At 49.9% G+C, this 21,596-nt stretch overlaps 1 protein-coding gene across 8 annotated transcripts; it reads left to right on the forward strand.

The window, feature by feature from the left end:
* The first annotated feature begins 1,643 nt into the window (after window positions 1-1,643).
* On the forward strand, window positions 1,644-20,391 carry LOC308587017 (uncharacterized protein). Of its 8 annotated transcripts, none has more exons than XM_081194310.1 (7): window positions 1,644-1,770; window positions 3,149-3,214; window positions 4,147-4,200; window positions 6,303-6,366; window positions 9,143-9,256; window positions 17,940-18,473; window positions 20,236-20,391. In XM_081194310.1, the coding sequence occupies exons 2-6, from the start codon at window positions 3,161-3,163 to the stop codon at window positions 18,470-18,472; spliced, it is 819 nt and encodes a 272-aa protein (XP_081050436.1). In that variant the 5' UTR covers window positions 1,644-1,770; window positions 3,149-3,160; the 3' UTR covers window position 18,473; window positions 20,236-20,391. The 8 variants fall into 8 exon arrangements, with proteins under 8 accessions (XP_081050436.1, XP_081050437.1, XP_081050440.1 ...); XM_081194311.1 differs by having other exon boundaries at window positions 4,150-4,200; XM_081194308.1 differs by having other exon boundaries at window positions 1,645-1,770; window positions 6,303-6,362; window positions 17,933-18,473.
* Window positions 20,392-21,596: the final 1,205 nt, after the last annotated feature.

Below are 21,596 nucleotides of genomic sequence, written 5' to 3' on the forward strand. Positions count from 1 at the left end.
CTACCCTCATGATGACTTCTTCCAGTGGTTTCATGTAGATGGGGCAGAGCAAAAGTCCCCCAGCACCATTCTTCTGAGAACAACTGTCCAGGAGTGAGCAGAACTCCACCATAAAGCAATGCCTTCATGCCAAACCCAAACGAGCAATTCAGAAGGTTACCTTGGTTGGTATCAAATGACACCAAGTGGTCCAGGAAAACTTATGTTCTACATAACAAGACTGAATAACAAATAGGATGATATGATGAATACTTACAGCTCACTTTTTACCAAATGGTGCCAGTTCTGCTCCAGAGGGTAGGATCTATACCTTGAATTACAAAAAAGGAGATTCCAGCTAAAGGTTAGGAAAAACTTTCTGATGGTAAGAGCTGTTCCCACAGCGCAGCAGATTCCATCTGAAGGTGGTGGATTCTCCTTCATTAGAGGTTTTTAAGCAGAGGTTGGATGGCCATCTGTCAGGGATTCTTCAGTTAAGATTCCTGCATTGCAGGGATTTGGACTAGATGACTTGTCCTTTCCAACGCTTTAGTTCTATGAGTCTAGGGTGGGTTGCAAAAATACAGCAATTAAAAACAAAACACATACAGTGGTACCTTGCAAGACAAATGCCTCGCAAGACAAAAAACTCGCTAGACAAAAGGGTTTTTTGTTTTTTGAGCTGCTTCGCAAGACGATTTTCCCTATGGGCTTGCTTCGCAAGACAGAAACGTCTTGCAAGTTTGTTTCCTTTTTCTTAACACCCTTAATACAGTTGCGACTTGACTTCGAGGAGCAACTCATAGAACGCGGTGTGGTAGCCTTTTTTGAGGTTTTTAAAGACTGGTGATTTTTGAAGCTTTTCCAAAACTTTCCCGACACCGTGCTTCGCAAGACGAAAAAAATCGCAAGACGACAAAACTTGCGGAACGAATTAATTTCGTCTTGCGAGGCACCACTGTACTTATTACCAGTGCTTTTCCCCCTTAAAATATTTAGGGATACTCCTTTTCCTACTCATATTGATATACTGCCCCTCAATGAGGCCAAACTTAGATTCACAAAATGTTTAGGGGTATGCGTACCCCTGTGTACCCCCAGAAAAAAAACCACTGCTTGTTACAAATCATAAAAGTACAACCACAAACCATCCAGTAACAAAATCAACAAGCACTGTGCAAGGACCTCAAGCTGCTGTAGCTCAGAAAATGAGGCATTGTCTCCCACGCAGCAGTGAGAGGATGCCAGACAACATGGCGCCATTAAGTCCCAGTCCAGGACAATTAGCCGCTCTGATTCCAACACCTAAGCAGCTTTCTTGACAAAAGAGCCTTAGAACGCTGAGCAAGGGCAACGCAGGAAGCGAATGCTTCTTGCCCCCTCAGGAGACTTGGAATATCTCTTCCATTTCAGCACACCCGGACTGTCTGTCTTGCTTTCACTCTCACTTCTCCTGGGCTGAGCATGCAAAGGATGCAGTGGCCGTTCTGCTGGCATAGCAGTGTGTCTCTCCCTTCCAGTCACTGAGTGAGAGAGACACTCAGAGAGACACACTTCTGCAACTATAGCCAATGCATGCTCAGCCCAGGAGAAGAGGGTGGCTGAGTGGTTTTCTGGGATACGCTTATGTAGATAAGCTTTCCATGCCAATGGTGATGTCATAGTGCCACAGTTCTGTTACCATAGTTGTGAGCATGGCATGGAACAGATTGCCTTGATGTGAGAGGTGCCTTCTTCGCAAAGGCAAAATGCTAGCACTTGGTGGCTAACAGAATTAAAAATGACCCAAAGGTAGGTTTCTAGATGTAACTGTTTCCTGGTTTGGAAATGCAGATCCTACTGTTGACACTAAAATCAGTAGATGTCAGAATCACAGTACAGTGGTACCTCGGGTTACGTATTCGTTCCGGAGGTCCGTTCTTAACCTGAAACTGTTCTTAACCTGAAGCACCACTTTAGCTAATGGGGCCTCCCGCTGCCACCGCACCACTGGAGCACGATTTCTGTTCTTATCCTGAAGCAAAATTCTTAACCTGAAGCACTATTTCTGGGTTAGCGGAGTCTGTAACCTGAAGCGTATGTAACCTGAGGTACCACTGTACTGTTAGCAGAGGAAGGCTAGCACTGTTGGCCCTGACAGCCTGCAGGTGAATGCCCTTCTCATTACTGCCTGAGTCTTCTGCAAAGTGTGTGGTCAGCCACATAAGCTATATACTTTTCCCCCTAGCTTTTGGAAGCGCTCCTGTTTCTCCTAGGAACAGAGCAAGCCTGGTGGACTGTACCTGCAAATGAGTTTATTCAGAAGAGGATAACTACCCTCCAACACTCCTTAGAAAGTAGAGACATTCTTTCACTTGGAGACTGGGTGGTGCACAACAATAGTTGTGTCAAGATTATGTAATGAGGAATCCTGAGAACACTACAGTGGAACCTCGGGTTACGACGGGGATCCGTTTCAGAGGCCCTGCCGCAACCCGAAAATGACGCACATTGAAGTGCTGCGTCTGCACATGCGCAGCGCGATTTAGCGCTTCTGTGCACATGCGAGTGGCAAACCCGGAAGTAACCCATTCTGGTACTTCCAGGTTTGCCGCGGACGTTCACCAAAGCGGACGCAAGCGGAGGCGGACATAGAACGAGATTTGACTGTATTCTATTAAGGCTGCTGGGAATTACAGGTCTGTGAGGTCAGCACCCTTAACAAACTACTATATTTTTCCGGGTATAACATGCCCCCATATATAAGACTATTTTTAGGGACTCCAATTTAAGAAATCCCCACCATTCACTAACCGTGTATATGATGACCCACAGATTTTCACATAATTTTAAACTAAGAAAACCTAGTGTTATACACGGAAAAGTATGGTATATTTGGTTTTGCTCTAAGAAAACATGATTAGCTGAGGAGAGGCAATTTATTTTGGAGCTGTGCATTGTGTCACAATGCGTTGAGGTCATCAGCATTAAAACAACAACAACACGTTTCATGAGTTTGGCTTCCTCCTCAGGAGGCAAAAAGAGCAGAAGTGGGGACCAAGAGGTTAAGCCATGAAGTAGTTTGCTAGTTACAAAGATGAATGGAAATACTCAATGAAATTGTTTATATTTAGGAACATGGTAAAAGTGGTCCTTTTCAGCAAAGCTCTCTATTAAACATTTGTTTTAGACTTCTGCTCTGATGGATGTTGCCAAATTTCCAGACAACATGGAGGGACTAAGGCATAGATTCATGGTAAATTCCTTATTTAACTCTATGGGGTTTTCTTCTGTCTATATCAATGTTTCCCAAAATTGGGTCTCCAGATGTTTTTGGACCACAACTCCCATCCAGTGGTCAGGGATGATGGGAATCGTAGTCCAAAAACAGCTGGGGATTCAAGCTTGGGAAACACTGGTCTATATGTTCCAGATCACAGAAGACTATGTTGTTTTCTAATATTTATAAAATAAATCCTCCTTCCTTTTCCCCTCCTATCATCCACATCCTACTCAAATATGTTCAGATTAATAGAGCTGCCTAGTCTTTAAAAAGTAGTGAAAATAAAGTGGAAAATATATATTTATAAAATGTTCATCCCAGCCTTTCTCCCAAGAGCGTAGGGCAGCATCCATGGCTGCACCATTTTATCCTCATAACAATTCATTGGAATCCTGGAAGCCAAGGCCTAAGTTTTGGCCAAATGCTTTTGGGTAAGAGAACCCCAGCAAAAATTTAATAGCACCAAAAAGACAGCAAAGCATGGAAATATAGGCTGTAAAACTTCTTAAATGTGCCTTTCCCAGTGAACCCCAATATATCTCATTTCCCTAGCAAGCACACAAATAGATCACGTTTGGTAAGTCATAAAATAGTTTACTTACAAAACTCTCCAAAGGTCAGATTCATGTGTTTTCCCATACAGCAGTCAGAAAAAGTTGCACAGGCAGTGAAGTGTTGCCTGGTTACAAGATGGTAAAAGTTACTAAGCTATTGGTATACAAAAAGGCTAGTTTCAAACTCCAGTCTTGTCCGAAACAAAAGAGCCAGCACTCTTTTCACTTGGCCATTCTATCTAACTAATTTTTTTTTTTAATCATCCTATGTATTTTGAATGTCTTCAACTTTGTTTGTTGCCCATTTGTGGCCATTTACAATATTGCCTCTATGTTATTTCCCCCCAAAAGCAGAAATGCACAGTGGAGTCTGGGACAAGACCAGCGTCTGACACCAACCTTAAGGTAATGACTGCTACATTTCCAGGCAATTGTGCCTCTTCTCTGTATACTGCTAATGATGCAAAGAGGAATAGAGGGGTCTTTTTTGGCAGTACAAAAGCAATGTTTTCAAGAGAGGAATATTTCCTTAAATGTAGCGCTTGCTTCCCAATAATATTCATACTCAGGGGAATGAAGTTTGGAGCTCAGTTTGGCATGGCTCATCTGCCATGCCAGATAATTAGATAATTGTATAACTGATCATTAGGATAGTAATTATAATATTCTAAGGGATGCACTGTTTTTATTAAGAGATTTATTGTCACCAACAGGCTACTCAACTAAACAGTAGGGACCCCTGACCATTAGGTCCAGTCGTGACCGACTTTGGGGTTGCAGCACTCATCTCGCTTTATTGGCCGAGGGAGCCGGCGTATAGCTTCCGGGTCATGTGGGCAGCATAGAATCATAGAATCATAGAGTTGGAAGAGACCACAAGGGCCATCGAGTCCAACCCCCTGCCAAGCAGGAAACACCATCAGAGCACTCCTGACATATGGTTGTCAAGCCTCTGCTTAAAGACCTCCAAAGTAGGAGACTCCACCACACTCCTTGGCAGCAAATTCCACTGTCGAACAGCTCTTACTGTCAGGAAGTTCTTCCTAATGTTTAGGTGGAATCTTCTTTCTTGTAGTTTGGATCCATTGCTCCGTGTCTGCTTCTCTGGAGCAGCAGAAAACAACCTTTCTCCCTCCTCTGTGACATCCTTTTATATATTTGAGCATGACTAAGCCGCTTCTGGCAAACCAGAGTAGCGCACGGAAACGCCGTTTACCTTCTTGCCGGAGTGGTACCTATTTATCTACTTGCATTTTGACGTGCTTTCAAACTGCTAGGTTGGCAGGAGCAGGGACCGAGCAACGGGAGCTCACCCCGTTGCGGGGATTCGAACCGCCAACCTTCTGATTGGCAAGTCCTAGGCTCTGTGGTTTAACCCACAGCGTCACCCATGTCCCACCAATCTACTACATTAAGTAACACCAAATATTTTAACTGAATGAAAAGGTGTCCTTGATTAATTCAGCAGCAAAATTTAAATAATTTAAAAATATTATTTTGAATGCTAGAAAAGGTACAATAACCTTTGTAACATTTTACTGTATTATAAAAAAACTAGGTGGCAGGCACCATCTTAGAATATGCATTGACTATTCTCTTACACACAGGAGACTTTTTTTTGAAGTTGGTACCAGTGCCTCAAATGGGGGCATCTTCTGAACACAAAGTGTGCTTTCTGTCTTCAGAAGCATTGTATTAATATGCAAATTCGTGCAGATTTATTCATTAATCAACAAAAATGCATACAGTTTAATAACTTGCAGCACAATCCTATACATCTCAACTCAGATATATAACTTGTTGAGTTCAATGGGGCTTACTTTCAGGTAAGCGGAGCACAGGATTGCAACTCCAGGCTGCTATCCTAACCACTTTTATTAGAGAGCAAACCTGTTTAGGACTGCATGTTGACAGAGTGGCCAGATGCGGGGGGGGGGGGGAGGACTCCTGCACCTTTAACAGAGGGGATTTCAGCCGGTTTACCTGTCCATACAAGTGAAACCTGCTGAAAATCCCTCTTCTGTCACCCTTGTGTTGTCTTTGCACCTTCCCACTTCACATGTTAAATTTCTTCAGTCAGGCAAGTACCGTATTGGCCCGAATGTAAGCCGCACCCGAATATAAGCCACACCTTTCAAATTCAAGGGGGTGGGGGAAGAAAAAAATACATTTAGCCAAATATAAGCCGCTCCCTTAAAATTTTGCAGGCACTCACACCCGTTCCGTTTTACCGTATGTCTGTTTCAGCAGCGATATCATAAAAGCCCATTTTTGTAAGGTCGCGAGTTTTAGCCGGACTTTAACTTCTCATGCTCAGAATTGGGGGGGGGGGGGATGAGGCTTCTATTCAGGCCAGTACAGTACTATAGCTAAGTTTTTACAAAAGCTATTTCAAGCAATTCACATTCATTATTGCCACCTTTCAGAGCGCTTTAGCTGAGACTCAGGCAGCTGCTTTCCTATTCTAAGAAGTTCTTCTATTTATAATGTAATTATTTCTGAAACAGGATATCATCTATATGCCCACAGATGGACTCCTAGAAAAAACAGGCGATCTGGCTCATCAAGTAGGTTTGTACTTTTTTTTTGCAGCTTTGTTATATAAAACTCTGTAGCAACTATCTTCATTTGTGGATGTCAACACTACCGTTTTTCTGAACTTAGGGCCATTTTGACCACAGGTGAAACAGAGGACAGGACTCCTGTAGTTTTGACAGTTGCCTACAAAAGGGAATTTCCACCATGTGTGAGATTCACTGATACTTCCCTTTTGGAATAATGAACAGTTTGGAAAGATCACGGCTCACAAATATTGGGCGGTATTCAGCAAAATATTCTGCGGTCGGAAAACCGACCAACCCTTACCTGGTCTGGAAAGGCTCAGAATTTGATCAAGTTTTGTATCCTAATGGTTTAAGTCAATACTTTGGACAATGTGCTATCCTCAATCAGTGCTGGATTTAGGGAGGTGTGTGCAGTTCCCCAGTACAGGGTGCCAAACTGAGAGGGCACAGTTCATTTATTTTTTAAAAAAAGAATTACTGTGAAAATAAGAATGGGATGTGTGTCAGGGAATGGGCAGGTGAGGAGGAGTGGAAGACACCCCCACACACACACCTAAGGAAGCTTTCAGTCAGGTCGATGAAGGGAGTATGGAGCCAGGTTCGTGGTGGTGGGAGATGGGACAGAGTCCAGAAGAGCGAAAGAGCTGCGAAGTAATGGATAGTGAAGAACAGGAGCAAGATAGCAGGTGCACTAGCCCTGGACAGAGACAGGAGTCAGATCTCTTAGAAACAGCACAGCAGCCAAGTGACATGATGTCTCTGGAAGAGTATGCTTCCTTCCTTCCTTCCCCTAGAACCAGGTCCTTTCTTCTCCTTTCTTCTTTCTTAGGTGATCACTCATAGCCGAATAATAATAATTTATTATTTGTACCCCGCCCATCTAGCTGGGCTTCCCCAGCCACTCTGGGCGGCTTCCAACAAAGATTAAAAATACATTAAAATGTCCCTGAATAGAGCTGCCTTCAGATGTCTTCTAAATGTCAGGTAGTTGTTTATCTCTTTGACATCTGATGGGAGGGCATTCCACAGGGCGGGCGCCACTACTGAAAAGGCCCTCTGCCTGGTTCCCTGTAGCTTTGCCTCTCGCAGTGAGGCAACCGCCAGAAGGCCCTCGGAGCTGGACCTCAGTGTCCGGGCAGAACGATGGGGGTGGAGATGCTCCTTCAAGTATACTGGTCCGAGGCTGTTTAGGGCTTTAAAGGTCAGCACCAACACCAACACTTGAATTGTGCTTGGAAACGTACTGAGAGCCACGGTTTTAACAATGAGTCCGTAAGTGACTGTGGAGGCCTCTTCCTGATCCACACGTCCTTCCACGGTGGGGACATTGGTTTCCAGGCGGGAGTTGATCACAGTGTGGATTTGCCAAGTGTGCCTTCCTCTTAGCATGTTTCTCCCTTGCATCCTGAGTGTGAGTGTCTTTAAAGCTCACGACACCTTTGGTAAAGGCTGTTCTCCAATTGGAGCGCTCGCAGGCAAGTGTTTCCCAGTTGTTGTTTCCCAGGAGTGGCGCTGTGGGTTAAACCACAGAGCCTAGGACTTGCCAATCAGAAGGTCGGCGGTTCGAATCCCCGCGACAGGGTGAGCTCCCGTTGCTCAGTCCCTGCTCCTGCCAACCTAGGTAGCAGTTCGAAAGCACATCAAAGTGCAAGTAGATAAATAGGTACCGCTCCAGTGGAAAGGTAAACAGCGTTTCCGTGCACTGCTCTGGTTCGCCAGAAGTGGCTTAGTCATGCTGGCCACATGACCTGGAAGCTGTACGCCAGCTCCCTTGGCCAGTAAAGTGAGACGAGCGTCGCAACCCCAGAGTCGTCTGTGACTGGACCTAACGGTCAGGGGTCCCTTTACCTTTATATATCTATCTATCTGAACAGAAAGACAAACAGAGACAGGGGGATTCCCTTCGCGGCCACCGCAGACAGCAGGAGGGATCTGAGAGGTAGGAAGTAGCTGCCAGGGGGAAGCAGCGGCACTCCAAGCAACTGCTCACATTCCATGGTCTCCATGTATTTCTGTTTACTGCTAATAAAGAACTGAAAAGAAGCTCTCTGAGTGTTTGGTTTCACGCAGCAGTTAGCCAAATGAGCTATTTGAAGTCTTCCTCATGAGGGGGTGTGGGTGGGGGAGCAGCACCAAATTTTGTCCTTGCACGCGGGGTGCCATAGTACCAAAGTCCACCCTTGTTCACATGCTTTTTGGTCGTATATGCAAGATATAAAGGTAAAGGTAAAGGGACCCCTGACCATTAGGTCCAGTCGCGAACGACTCTGGGGTTGCGGTGCTCATCTCGCTTTATTGGCCGAGGGAGCCGGCGTACAGCTTCTGGGTCATGTGGCCAGCATGACTAAGCCGCTTGTGGCGAACCAGTGCAGCGCACGGAAACGCCGTTTACCTTCCTGCTTGCACTTTGACCTGCTTTCGAACTGCTAGGTTGGCAGGAGCAGGGACAGAGCGACGGGAGCTCACCCTGTCGCGGGGATTCGAACCACCAACCTTCTGATCGGCAAGTCCTAGGCTCTGTGGTTTAACTCACAGTGCCACCTGCGTCTCATGCAAGATATACATTAAACAAAAACCAGTAACATTTGCACTAGTGCAGCAGGATCCCGCCCCCCCTCCTCTGACCCTGCGTGCCCTGCACTGTGAAAAACCCACAAGAGATTTAGAGGGGCATGTAAACAAGGAGAGGAGGGCAGGATAATGTTCTGCTGCACAAGGAGAAAAAGGTAACTTCCTCTCTTTGCACAGCTGCAACCATGCAATAAGAAGTGTTTCCCCTCCAGTCCATGGCAGATGTACAGCGGAAGAGAAGAAACTGCACCAAGGGAGCGTTCAGTGTGATTTGCACGACAGGTTCCATGAAGCTGAGGAAGAGAAGCGCAGCTTTTCGTCACAAGGTGCCCTGAGGGTGCTCTCTTGTTTGAGGGAAGAGGGGGGTACAAGGTCTGGGAAGACGTAGGAATGCACGGTGGCGCAATAGCAAAATTTGAAATGTGAGGGCTTATCGTGACCAAGGTTATTTTGTGACCAAGGGCTGTTTCTCCTTTAATAGTTGGGTAGTAGAAGAAGTGGAAAATCTTGCCTTCTATACAACTATTAAAAGTGAAGGAGCCCTGTGTCCTCTTTGTCACCTGACCACCTGATAGTCCTCTCCTGCGTCCTTAGCTATTGCACCCCCCCATGAAAAGTCCTTAATTGCAGGCAGCTGTGTTGCTCTATCTATATCTTCCACAAAACACACCCATTATTGCCTGATGGTCATAGAATACTGACCTAGCGAAGGGTGATGTAGTGGCTGCAGAGAATGCAAGTTCACATCTCTGATCAGCTGTGAAATTCATGTTGCTTGTAATTAACATTTATAGGAATATATATATATGCACATGTCAGGGGTTCAGGAGCAGAGGCAAGGGCAAGGGAGGAAACAGAGAGCGAGGGGGAGGAGGCAGAAGAAAAGATGAGTGATGACGACGACCCGAGATCTCCGAGTCTTTCCAGTGAATCAGAAGATTCACAGAAAGGAGCACCAGTGGCCAGGGCAAGGGGGGAGCCTAGGGGGACACCCCAGGAAGATAGAGCCAGAGGGGACTCAGAGGAGAGCAGTTGGAAATCGGGACCAGCGTCACAGCCAGAGAGCAGGGAAGAGGAAGAGCGCCAGAGATCAAGCGCTGGCAGCTCGCAACAGGGGGGAGGGCACGAGTCAGGAGTGGCCACACCTCCATCGGGGAGCGAAGAAACGGTCAGACGGAAAGTGGAAGGTTGGGCGCGCGCGCCAAGTTCAAATGCACAGGAAAGTGACGCAGTAGGCAGCCAGGAAAGGGAGCCAGGTCCTAAAGCCCGGCGCAAGGAGGCAGGGAGTTCCGGGGGGTCGGCGTCAGAAGAATCCCGGAAGGAAGAGACCCCGGGGGGCAGAGGGACCCAGAGGAGAACAGTCAGGCGGAAAAGGTGGAGCAGGGCTAGGATATTAAGTTGGTGCACAAGGGGCGGAGACTCAGACGGAGCTTCGCCGATCTAGCCATTAGACGTAGAGTTGCACGCAGCAGCTTGAGAATGGAAACTGTAACTCAATAAAGACTTTTACTTAATGACCGCTGGCTAGCGTGATCCTCGGTGAGCTAGGATCTTGAAGCAGCTCTGACAGTAAGCTCCGTCTCCTTGTTGTGGGCATCTACAGCCTCGAGGAGAGGAGAGAAGCAGGTGCCTGCTAGCTAGCTCACGAACGGCAGACAACATGACGGCTGAGCAGCAGATAGAGGAACTCAGAAAAGCAGTGTCACAACTGAATGCCGAGGCTCTCGCATCCAGGAAGAGAGAGGAGGAGGCAGCTGCCGCCTGCAGGGATCTCCAGGTCAGGTTGGACATGCTTACGAAGCAAGGGCAACTGACACCCAAACAGGAGGGAATTGGGTTGGCGAGACGAACAGGCGGTCTGGTCTCTCACTTCGATGGGAACCTGCAGCAGTACCCCAACTTTAGAGCAGATGTAATGTGCGCACTGGAACTGCTGAAAAAAGACTTTAGAGATGAGCAAGAGAAAGTGGGGTTCATCATGTCCCATTTGCATGGGGAAGCTAAAGCATGGCTGCGCAATTTGTGGAGGGATAAGGATCCGGCGCTCCAAAATGCGGATGCCTTTATTAAAGCGATGGATGGGTGTTTTTTATCAAGCATTGACGTGGATCTTGCTCGGCAGCAGATACATGGACTGAAACAAGGGAGGGCCAGCGTAAGGCAGTATCATGCCCGCTTTTTCGCTTTGGTCAGTGCTCTGGAATGGGACAGGGATTCGGCTCCTGTAAGAGACCTGTTTTGGGAGGGATTGCACGGCTCTGTTAAAGATGAAATTGCCAGGGGGGAGAGACCCCGGACCACGCAGGAGATCGTTCAGAGGGCGCTAGCCGTGGGGGTGCGGCTGGAAGAACGTCCGTGGAGCAGGGACGAAGGGCGTGGAGGGCGCGAACCAGCCAGGGGCTCCTCCTTCCTTCCCAGAGAAGCAGCGCGTGCGCAATCCACGCCTCCGCCAGGAGGAGGGGTGGAACCTATGGAGGTTGGAAGTGCAAGGGCTCAGTCAGCAGCCAGAGCCCTAGCACCGACAACAGTGAAAGCGAAGCCTCCTAGAGGGAACAGGAAGTGTTACATCTGCGAGGATCCAGGGCATATGGCGAAAGAGTGTCCCCGGAGGCTCCACAAGCACACTGCAGCCTCAGCAATGGTAACTGCAGCAACGCAACAAGGAGGACCACAGCAGGGAAACGACGATGTCTGGCTGGAGGAAGAGGCACTGGGGCCCAGCCAGACGTGTCAGTGAAGAAGTCCCCGGAGATTTCACAGCCCATGGACCCCCTCCCGCCCAAACCAGTAGTGAGGCTCACCGCATCGCTCCAGCTGCCCAATGGAATCACCATGGACGTGCCGCTCACCATTGACTCGGGAAGCAATGCGGACTTTATAGGGCAGGACTTTGTAGACCGGCACGCTGTACAGTTGCTGCCGGCCACGCTGCCCCTGCAGGTGGTCACGGTGGATGGCAGAGAGCTGCTAGGGGGGCAAGTGGTGAAGCAGACGCCACCAATGGTGATGCGCCTTGGGAATCACAGGGAAATCATCAGCTTCAACGTCACTCAACTATCGGACACGCCCATTGTATTGGGCATGAGTTGGCTGGACAAGCACAGCCCAACGCTGGCTTGGTACCAGAGGCAGCTGACCTTCGGCTCTTCCTTTTGTGCTGAACACTGCATCGTGCCCCGGCAGGAAGGAGAGGAAGAGGAGTCACAGCTGATGCTAGGCACGCTGCAAGCGATTCCCCACAAGTACGCAGAATTTTTGGAGGTTTTCTGCGAGAAGGAGGCAGACAGGCTACCCCCCCACAGACCATATGACTGCAAAATTGACCTGCTGCCGGGGGCGGCGCTGCCCAAAGGGAAGCTGTATTCCATGTCTGAGGACGAACTGCAGGAACTCAAAGAGTTCATAGATCATAATTTGGAGCGCGGTTTCATCCGGGAGTCCAAGGCAGCGGGGGGCAGTCCTGTATTCTTTGTTAAGAAGCGGGACACGCCCCAAAAAAGACTTGTGGTGGACTATCGCATCTTAAACAGTGTGACCAAGCCATCGGACTTCCCCATGCCCCGAATCGACGACCTCCTCGCAAAGGTACGGAAGGGCAGCGTGTTCACCAAGTTAGACCTGCGAGGGGCGTACAACCTCATTCGCATGCGGGAAGGAGATGAGTGGAAGACAGCCATGTTCACGCCTCTGGGCACCTACGAATATAGAGTTATGCCTTTTGGATTGCAAAATGGCTCCCACGTTTTTCAAGCGTTCATGCATCACGTGTTGGCGGGGCTCCTCTACAAGACGTGCGTCTGTTTCTTAGATGACATCCTGATCTTTTCGGAATCGCAGCAGGAGCATGACAGACACGTCAAAGAAGTGCTAAGCAGGCTACAGCAGCATAGGCTCTACGCCAAGCTGGAGAAGTGCCAATTCGACGTGACGGAGGTGGATTTTCTGGGCTACAAGTTGTCTGACAAGGGGCTCGCCATGGACAGCGCCAAGGTTCGAGCGGTGTTGGACTGGAAGAGCCCACGCAACCGGAAGGAGGTCCAACGGTTTGTCGGCTTCGCGAACTTCTATCGCAAGTTTATCAAAGGCTTCGCTATGCAGACAGCGGCCATCACGGACACGCTTAGCTCCAAGAAAAAGAAGTTCATCTGGACAGAGCAGGCGGAGCAGTCCTTTCAGGCACTCAAGCGTCTCTTCGCGTCGGAAGAGCAGCTGCTGCATGTCGACCCCAGCAGGCCGATGAGGGTGGAGACAGACGCCTCGGACAGAGCCGTGGGAGCAGTCCTGCTGCAGAAAGACCCGCAGGGGGTTTGGCGGCCGGGAGCGTTTTACTCCAGGAAGCTCAGCAAGTCCGAACAGAACTACACCATCTGGGACAGGGAGTTGCTGGCCATTCATGCAGCATTCAAAGCATGGAGGCACTTCCTGATCGGCGCCAAGCACACGGTGCAGGTCTGCACGGACCACAAGAATCTGGAGCACTGGCGCACGGCACAGTTCTTGAACCAAAGGCAGATACGTTGGGCTGAGTTCTTTGCGAACTTCAACTTCCGAATTGAGTATGTCCCGGGGGACACCAACATCATGGCGGACGCTCTCTCTCGTAAGCCACAATATCTGGAGGACGCCAAGCCAGCGGCCGCCATGCACATCTTCGCACCAACAGTGTGGGCGTGCGCTGCGGCAACAGTGGACCTGGAGGCGGTGCGACGAGCGTTGCAGGATGACTCCTTCGCGCAAGCAAAGATGGCAGAGGTGCACAGGGGCACGGCAGCGACCGACGAGTTCCAGCTGAGAGATGGATTGCTCATTCGTAAAGGGGCCATCTACGTGCCGGGAGACAAACTTTGCGCCAAGGTACTGCAGCAGCTGCACGACGCGCCCACTGCCGGGCACTTTGGCAAGGAGAAGACGGTGGAATTAGTCGCCAGGGACTTCTGGTGGCCCGGAATGAGAGGGGAGGTCGCGGACTACGTGGCGAGGTGCGACACCTGCCAGAGGGCCAAACCGGTGCACAAACCGCCGGCCGGACTGTTGGAACCGCTGCAAACTCCGGTCGAACCATGGGAGAGAGTGGCCCTGGACTTTGTCACGGATCTGCCCAGCTCGAGGGGAAAGACGGCCGTGCTGGTGGTGGTGGACTTGTTCTCCAAGATGGCACATTTCATTCCGTGTGCCAAGGTGGCCACGGCGGAGCAAACCGCCAAACTGTTCATAGACCACGTGTTCAAGGTTCACGGTCTGCCACGGTCTATTCTGTCCGACCGGGGGCGACAGTTCATCTCGAATTTCTGGCAGAAGCTGATGGGCTTCCTGAACGTCAAGATCAACCTGGCGTCGGCGAGACACCCGCAGACCAACGGGCAGGCGGAGCGGGTCAATGCCATCATGCAGCAGTACCTGAGATGTTATGCGAATCAACAGCCTGCGACGTGGGTGGATTACCTGCCGCTCGCCGAGTTTGCCTACAACAACACGAAGCACGTGTCCACGGGGGTCACGCCGTTCTTCGCCAACAACGGGAGGCACCCCAGAACCTTCCCGGGACTGGAAAGAATGGGGGAGGGGGAGCCTCAGACAGCAGATGTGTTCGCGTCGGAGTTGCAGGAGGTCCACGATCAGCTGCGGCGGCACCTGGTGCTGGCCAAACATGCATACAAGGTGCAAGCGGACAAACACAGAAGGGTTGGCGAAGAGATCCATGTGGGAGACTGGGTCTGGTTAGCAGCCCACGCAGTGCCGGCCAGGTCGTTGGCCAAGAAGAAGCTGGGGCATAAGCAACTGGGGCCCTACCAAGTCGAAGAGCAGGTCAACCCGGTGGCTTTCAGGCTGGCGCTTCCGGAGGGTTCCAGAATGCATCCGGTGTTCCACAGATCGGTGCTCACTCCCTACAAGGCGCCGCACAGGTTTCAGGAACCCGGAACGGCACCGAGTCCGCTCAGAGAAGGAACCGGGCACGCGGGAGTGGCACAGGAGGAACGCATCAACGAAGTCACGGAGATTTTGGACTCCAGATGGGGGGAAGAAGGGGTAGAATACCTTCTCGCCAAGGAGGGCACCCCGGCCAGTGCGAATAGCTGGGTGCCGGGCTACGCCTTGGACGAACCTCTGCTCAAAGACGAGTTTCATGCCCTCTTCCCACATAGACCAATGCCAGCAGACTTTTTCGACGACTGGCTTTTCACGCCCACGCTTTCTGCCAGCACGTTCCGGGGGTTCGACTCGGACGAGGACCCGATACGAGACGCCCGTTCCCCGGAGGGGTCACCCTCGGGATCTGCCTCAGAACCCTCGTATTGGTGGGACGATAGACCAGAGGAGCAGTGGCGCAGGAAGTGGCAGGAAGGTCCAGGACGAGCAACGCCGCCAGGAGGAAGTGAGGGAGAGACGGACATGGACGTTTTCGGGGACGACCCTGGTTTCGAGCACGGCGGCACAGAGATGGAAGCGGAGGTGACCGTCGTCGACGAGAGCAGGGAGGAAGAACCGGGAGACTTCAGATGGAGGCCCGCCACGGGAAGCGAACTGTATCCGACGTTCGTCCCTCTGACACAGCAGCACCCAGTTCCCGCACCGGAAGGAGGGGAGGGGGGAATGGGGGGCTTCGAGGGGGGGATGGATGTCAGGGGTTCAGGAGCAGAGGCAAGGGCAAGGGAGGAAACAGAGAGCGAGGGGGAGGAGGCAGAAGAAAAGATGAGTGATGACGACGACCCGAGATCTCCGAGTCTTTCCAGTGAATCAGAAGATTCACAGAAAGGAGCACCAGTGGCCAGGGCAAGGGGGGAGCCTAGGGGGACACCCCAGGAAGATAGAGCCAGAGGGGACTCAGAGGAGAGCAGTTGGAAATCGGGACCAGCGTCACAGCCAGAGAGCAGGGAAGAGGAAGAGCGCCAGAGATCAAGCGCTGGCAGCTCGCAACAGAGGGGAGGGCACGAGTCAGGAGTGGCCACACCTCCATCGGGGAGCGAAGAAACGGTCAGACGGAAAGTGGAAGGTTGGGCGCGCGCGCCAAGTTCAAATGCACAGGAAAGTGACGCAGTAGGCAGCCAGGAAAGGGAGCCAGGTCCTAAAGCCCGGCGCAAGGAGGCAGGGAGTTCCGGGGGGTCGGCGTCAGAAGAATCCCGGAAGGAAGAGACCCGGGGGGCAGAGGGACCCAGAGGAGAACAGTCAGGCGGAAAAGGTGGAGCAGGGCTAGGATATTAAGTTGGTGCACAAGGGGCGGAGACTCAGACGGAGCTTCGCCGATCTAGCCATTAGACGTAGAGTTGCACGCAGCAGCTTGAGAATGGAAACTGTAACTCAATAAAGACTTTTACTTAATGACCGCTGGCTAGCGTGATCCTCTGTGAGCTAGGATCTTGAAGCAGCTCTGACAGCACATATTTGTATGGCATAATTTGTATGTCTTGCTGGCTGCCTTGGAGGCGTTTGGTTGAAAGTGAAGTTAGAAGCATATGAATGAATGAGGTGGAGGGCTCAGTTCTTAGCATAGCAACGCATCCTGGGCTAATCCCTGGATGTTCCCTGAATTGAATGAAGCTCTGCGACTTTGAAAAGAGACACTCCCCAGTTTCATCTCTCACCAGGGCTGCAGGGTGAATTAGGGCAGGCAAGCAGCTTCCTTAAGAAGTTGTTCAGGTCTCCGTGGTGCAGCTTCAAATCTCGTGTATGAAGAGCTGAGCTGGCCATTTAAGCTTGGGAGACTTAAACTGCAGGACATGCACCTTCAGCTTCAGGGAGGGTGACTCTGTGAACCCCACTGGCAAAGCAGCCTGCCTTCACATTCATCTTAACAAGAATGTATTTTTAAAACGCATTAGAGAAGAGTGTTCCCCCACTTTTCCCCTTACAGGTAGTGCAGCTGCTAGAGCACGAGAACTCATAATCTCATGGTTGTGGGTTCGAGACACACATGGAACAAAAGATTCCTGCATTGCTGGGGGCTGGACTGGATGACCCTTGCGGTCCCTTCCAACTCTACAATTCTGTGAAAACGCTTTTCCCAAAAGAACATAAAAGCAGCCCAACCACTCCGTCTAAAGGCCTGCCTAGTTTAGCATCCCAAGCAACACGTAAGGGAAGTAGTCATCTCCTGCTGCTGTCTCCAGTAACTAGTATTCAGAGGGATTGTTGGCGGTCTGATCCTGGAGGTAGTGTGCTCCTATGGACGGAGCCTTATCTAATCCCCTTAAAAGTGGGAAAGAGTTGCAACTTGCTGCTTGCAGCGCAGGCTTTGCATGCAAGCGGTCCTGGGCTGAGTCCTGGCCACCTGCAGCTTGGTGCTTTATGCAAAAAAATAGGTTTCTGCCCCAAGGACCTTATAATAGACTATATCATTGATTACAGTCCTTGGCAACAGTTAAGCAGGTGAGAAACTGTCCAGCATTATGTCAGAGGGGTGTACCTTCTTCATGCAAGGTCTGTGCTTTAGCACTGAGCTGTTCCATTCATCTCTAGCTGGACATCGTAAAACATATGGAAACTTGCATAACCAAATGCTTTAGATGTCCTCTATGGACGTGGGTGGCGCTGTGGGTTAAACCACAGAGCCTAGGACTTGCTGATCAGAAGGTCGGCGGTTCGAATTGCCGCGACGGGGTGAGCTCCCATTGTTCAGTCCCTGCTCCTGCCAACCTAGCAATTCGAAAGCACATCAAAGTGCAAGTAGATAAATAGGTACCGCTCCGGCGGAAAGGTAAATGGCTTTTCTGTGTGCTGCTCTGGTTCACCAGAAGCGCCTTAGTCATGCTGGCCACATGACCCGGAAGCTGTACGCCGGCTTCCTCGGCCAATAAAGCGAGATGAGCACTGCAACCCCAGAGTCGGTCATGACTGGACCTAATGGTCAGGGGTCCCTTTACCTTTACCTATGCAGACACATAATGTATGTACACATTCTCTCTCTCTCTCTCTCTCTCTCTCTCTCTCTCTCTCTCTCATTCCACTTGGGTAAATGAGCATGTCTTGTATTTGTATGATGGTACAGTGTTTTGTCATTGTGCTAGCCTCCAGATTCCGGTGGCAGATTCTGGGAAGAGCTCTCAATTCACCCTGACTTCAATGCAAACCTTCCTAGCGACAGAAGGCCCCAAGCAGCGCACGCTCCTACAATGCACTTGATTGGATTGGGAGGGGAAGCATCAGAACCCTTCCCAATGCCTGCAAGGTGGATTCCTCCATCAACAAGAAGGCACGATGACATTGATATGGAACTCAGCAGCGATGCCCAAAGAGCAAACGGAAGTCTCTCTACAGGGACGACAACCAACCTGCCTGGAATAATTCCAAGGGGCTCTGAGCTTCCGAAAGACTCGGAGGTGGAAATTCAGGGGCTGGTGCCTGACCTCGCCTTGCTCATGGATGTGGAGCCTTCGGGAGCTGTGGGACTCTCGCCAACTTCACCTGTGGCTCCTTTGCCGCAACCTCTGGATGGCGACATTGTTATGCTTGACGAAACAGTTGTCAGGAAGTCAAAGGACATCCCGATTCTAGAGCGGGTTGGGGAGACGCTACGGCAAAAGAAACTGCGCACCCCCCAGACTTGAGGTAGCAGAATGGGCTCTTGTTTGCTGCGATGTGTAACAAATAGGAAGTGTGGGCAGGGCAGTGGCAGAAGCAAATTCTCTGTCTGGGCACTACCTCTTCTCTGTTGTCCTCCTTGCATACCTTCTCTCACTGGAGGCTGGTGAATCAGGGCGAGTGCCACTGTCCTATCTACCTCTGTCCGCCCTCAGCCCACCGGACTGGCCTGCATTCTTGCAACCAAGTCCAGAAGGGTGGCCCTAGGTGTTGGCTTCTTCCTCCTTAGTAACATGTTGCCCATGTAGAGCTCAGCAGGTAGCAGGATGGGCACAAAACTAGAGTTTGTTGGCAATGGCTGCCGTTGGGTCTGCCTATTGTTGACTCTGGCTCCTACTACTGTTGTCTTCCTCCTGCCCTACCAGTCTGAATGGGGTCCAGCCACCATTGCCTTGCAGAAAGACCTAGGAGAAGACATGGGAGCTCCTTGTGGTGGAACCCAATGGGTTTCTCCTTCTGCCAGTCCATTCAGCCCAGGAACTCTCTGGCTTAGGTGGCAAGCAAAAAAATGGAAAGAGACAGACAGACAGAGTACTGCAGGGCGGAAAAGGGGAAGTGTTTTTGATTAGGTCTAAATGCTTTCCGACTGAAGTCTTCCCCAAGGGCATAAGCACATGAAGAATCTGACATATAACATCTACCACTGATTAGTTTTGTTGGGTGACCAAGATTCTGGTACTGCGAGGTAGAAAATGCTCTCCTTCTCCACACTGTGTTTAACATGTTCCTCTGTCATCCGTTTTCTAAGCCCTTAGCTGATTTAGCTTATCCTCATACGCAGTGCTTTTTCCCCTTAAAAATAAATAAATGTTTAGGGGTACTGTCATTTTGACTCAAGAAAACCACCATTTTATAGTTCAAATTGGGGGAAATAAATACAGTAAATTGACAAAAGTACAAAGATTCACAAAACGTTTAGGGGTATGCTCCTGCCTGCATCCCCCAGAAGAAAGACGCTGCTCATACGGAAGGTGCTCTATTTTATTTATCTATTTACTTTCACACGCATGCATAACCCACCCTCTTCCCATCATGGAACCCAAGGCAGGATGTAACAGGTTCCGAAAGTGGTCATCCATCCACACACTGACCCAAACACGCTTGGCTTCAACAAAGAGGTGGACCTTCGGAGCATACCTTGGGACACTCCCTGGCAGCTTAGACACGGTGATTTATGCAAAAGGTCCTGGGTTCTGTCCTAAGCATATGTAGGGATGGGGGAAAGGATCTCACCTGAAATCCTATCGAGCTGCTGCCAATAGGTGTAGACCAGGGGTCAGCAAACTTTTTCAGCAGGGGGGCCAGTCCACTGTCCCTCAGACCTTGTGGGGGGCCGGACTATATTTTGAAAAAATATATGAACGAATTCCTATGCCCCACAAATAACCCAGAGATGCATTTTAAATAAAAGGACACATTCTACTCATGTAAAAACATGCTGATTCCCAAGCCATCCGCGGGCCAGATTTAGAAGGCAATTGGGTCAGATCTGGCCCCCGGGCCTTAGTTTGCCTACCCATGGTGTAGACCTATTGAGCCAGACAGACCAATAGCCAGACTTGGGTAAAAGCATCTTCCTGCGTTCATTGTTTCTGTTGCCCTGTTCTAGCCCTGTCCACCTGCAATCTTACTATGAGAAGCACCCAAGTCCCACATAGTTTAATGCTTTAGTTTTGTGGAGATTGCGTGGCTGGGAATGTCTCACTAATGTTTCCTTCCAATTCTGCAGTGATGCTGAAATGAATCACCTGGCTACCTTGCGTACTTTTCTGCTCTCTCTCTCTCTCTGCTGGGTATATATGGATTTTCGCAGTTTCTCAAATAAGCATGTCTTAAAATGGCACCAGTGAAATAAAACATACGTTGGGAAAGAAGAAAGCTGTCACTCAAGGGTTGTTGTTTTTTGTTTGTCCCCTCTTAAACTAAAGACTCGTCCACAATTTATTTCGTTCCGTGAGTTCTAGTCAAGGGTCTGAGAGACCTTTGCCCACCCCACCCCCCGAACACCCACCGTTTACTACTGAATCGGAACAAATGCCGATCGGGTTTTCTGTGGATTGACATTTGTTCCAATTCAGCAGTAAACAGTGGGTTTTCCTGGTGAAAATGCAGGACAAAAGGAAAGCTTCTCTAGACCGTGTGACTAGAAAGCACCAATGAAAGTGTGGATGAGTTGAACAGATCTATGCCCTCCAATGTTAATGTTACTTTGACATGATGCAGGGATTCAAATAAGGCATTTTGTCCCCGGGTTGGCATGCAGGCGTCCAGAAGACAAGGGGTCAACAGCCCCCACACAACCTAGGAGAAGGTCACGTGGTCCAAACTGCAGTGGCAGGCAGCACCCCAAGCCTCTTCCTCCAGTTGCTCTCCCTACCACACCTAGGCAGATCAGCTTATCAACTTCCTCCTTCCCCGATTTCCACAGATTATTCTCAGCGGTTTTTATCTGATTCTCCCTGCCTGTTTTTCTTCTGCAAGTTCTTTGTTGTCGTTTGAAGCCTTCCTCAGTTCTTTCATTCCTCTCTGTTCCCCTCCAATGGTGCCATGGGTGTGTTTTGAGCTGACAAAACAATCAAAGCTAAACAGTGGTCATGTGCAAAATTTGGCAACTGGAATGGTGATGTGGCACCATGGTCAACCTGGCTTCGATGTCTTTCAAGGGCTCTTGCTTATTTGGTGAGGAGGACTTGAAAGCCTTTTTTGCGTCACAAAGGGCAAGAAACAAGTGATTCCTCCTTTCATAAGAGGGATGCTGAAGAGCAACAGGGCTTAGTGAGCTGGGAAGAGTCTATGGCAGAGAGAAGTCTAGAATCAGAGGCAGAAGTTGAAGCAGCGGGGGGGGGGGGGAAGGCAAGATAAGTCAAGAGGCAAAGATAAGTCAGGCTGGTGAAGAGCAATGGGTGTCTCCCTTCCTGTTGCAAAAAGCTCCCCTCCCTGGTTGTTTCCCAGAACCAGAAGAGGCATGAAAAGGGTGGAGGAGATGATGCACACACACAGTCTCCAATTGCTTGGAAGAAACCCTGGAGAGCTGGGGAACTTCAGTCTCAACAACTGCTCCATGGGGGCAAGGCCTATTGAGGAGGAATT

This window comes from Podarcis bocagei, assembly GCF_964188305.1.
Source record: "Podarcis bocagei genome assembly, chromosome: 1".
NCBI classification, from domain to species: Eukaryota; Metazoa; Chordata; class Lepidosauria; order Squamata; family Lacertidae; genus Podarcis; species Podarcis bocagei.

Bases quoted from the DNA above. Each gene is read 5' to 3' on its own strand.
- LOC308587017 (XM_081194308.1), top strand. From the start codon at position 3,161: ATGGATGTTGCCAAATTTCCAGACAACATGGAGGGACTAAGGCATAGA. The intron at 4,201-6,302 runs GTAATGACTGCT...TTTCTGAAACAG, and splicing joins CGTCTGACACCAACCTTAAG to GATATCATCTATATGCCCAC. The intron at 6,363-9,142 runs GTAGGTTTGTAC...TTTCCCCTCCAG, and splicing joins CAGGCGATCTGGCTCATCAA to TCCATGGCAGATGTACAGCG.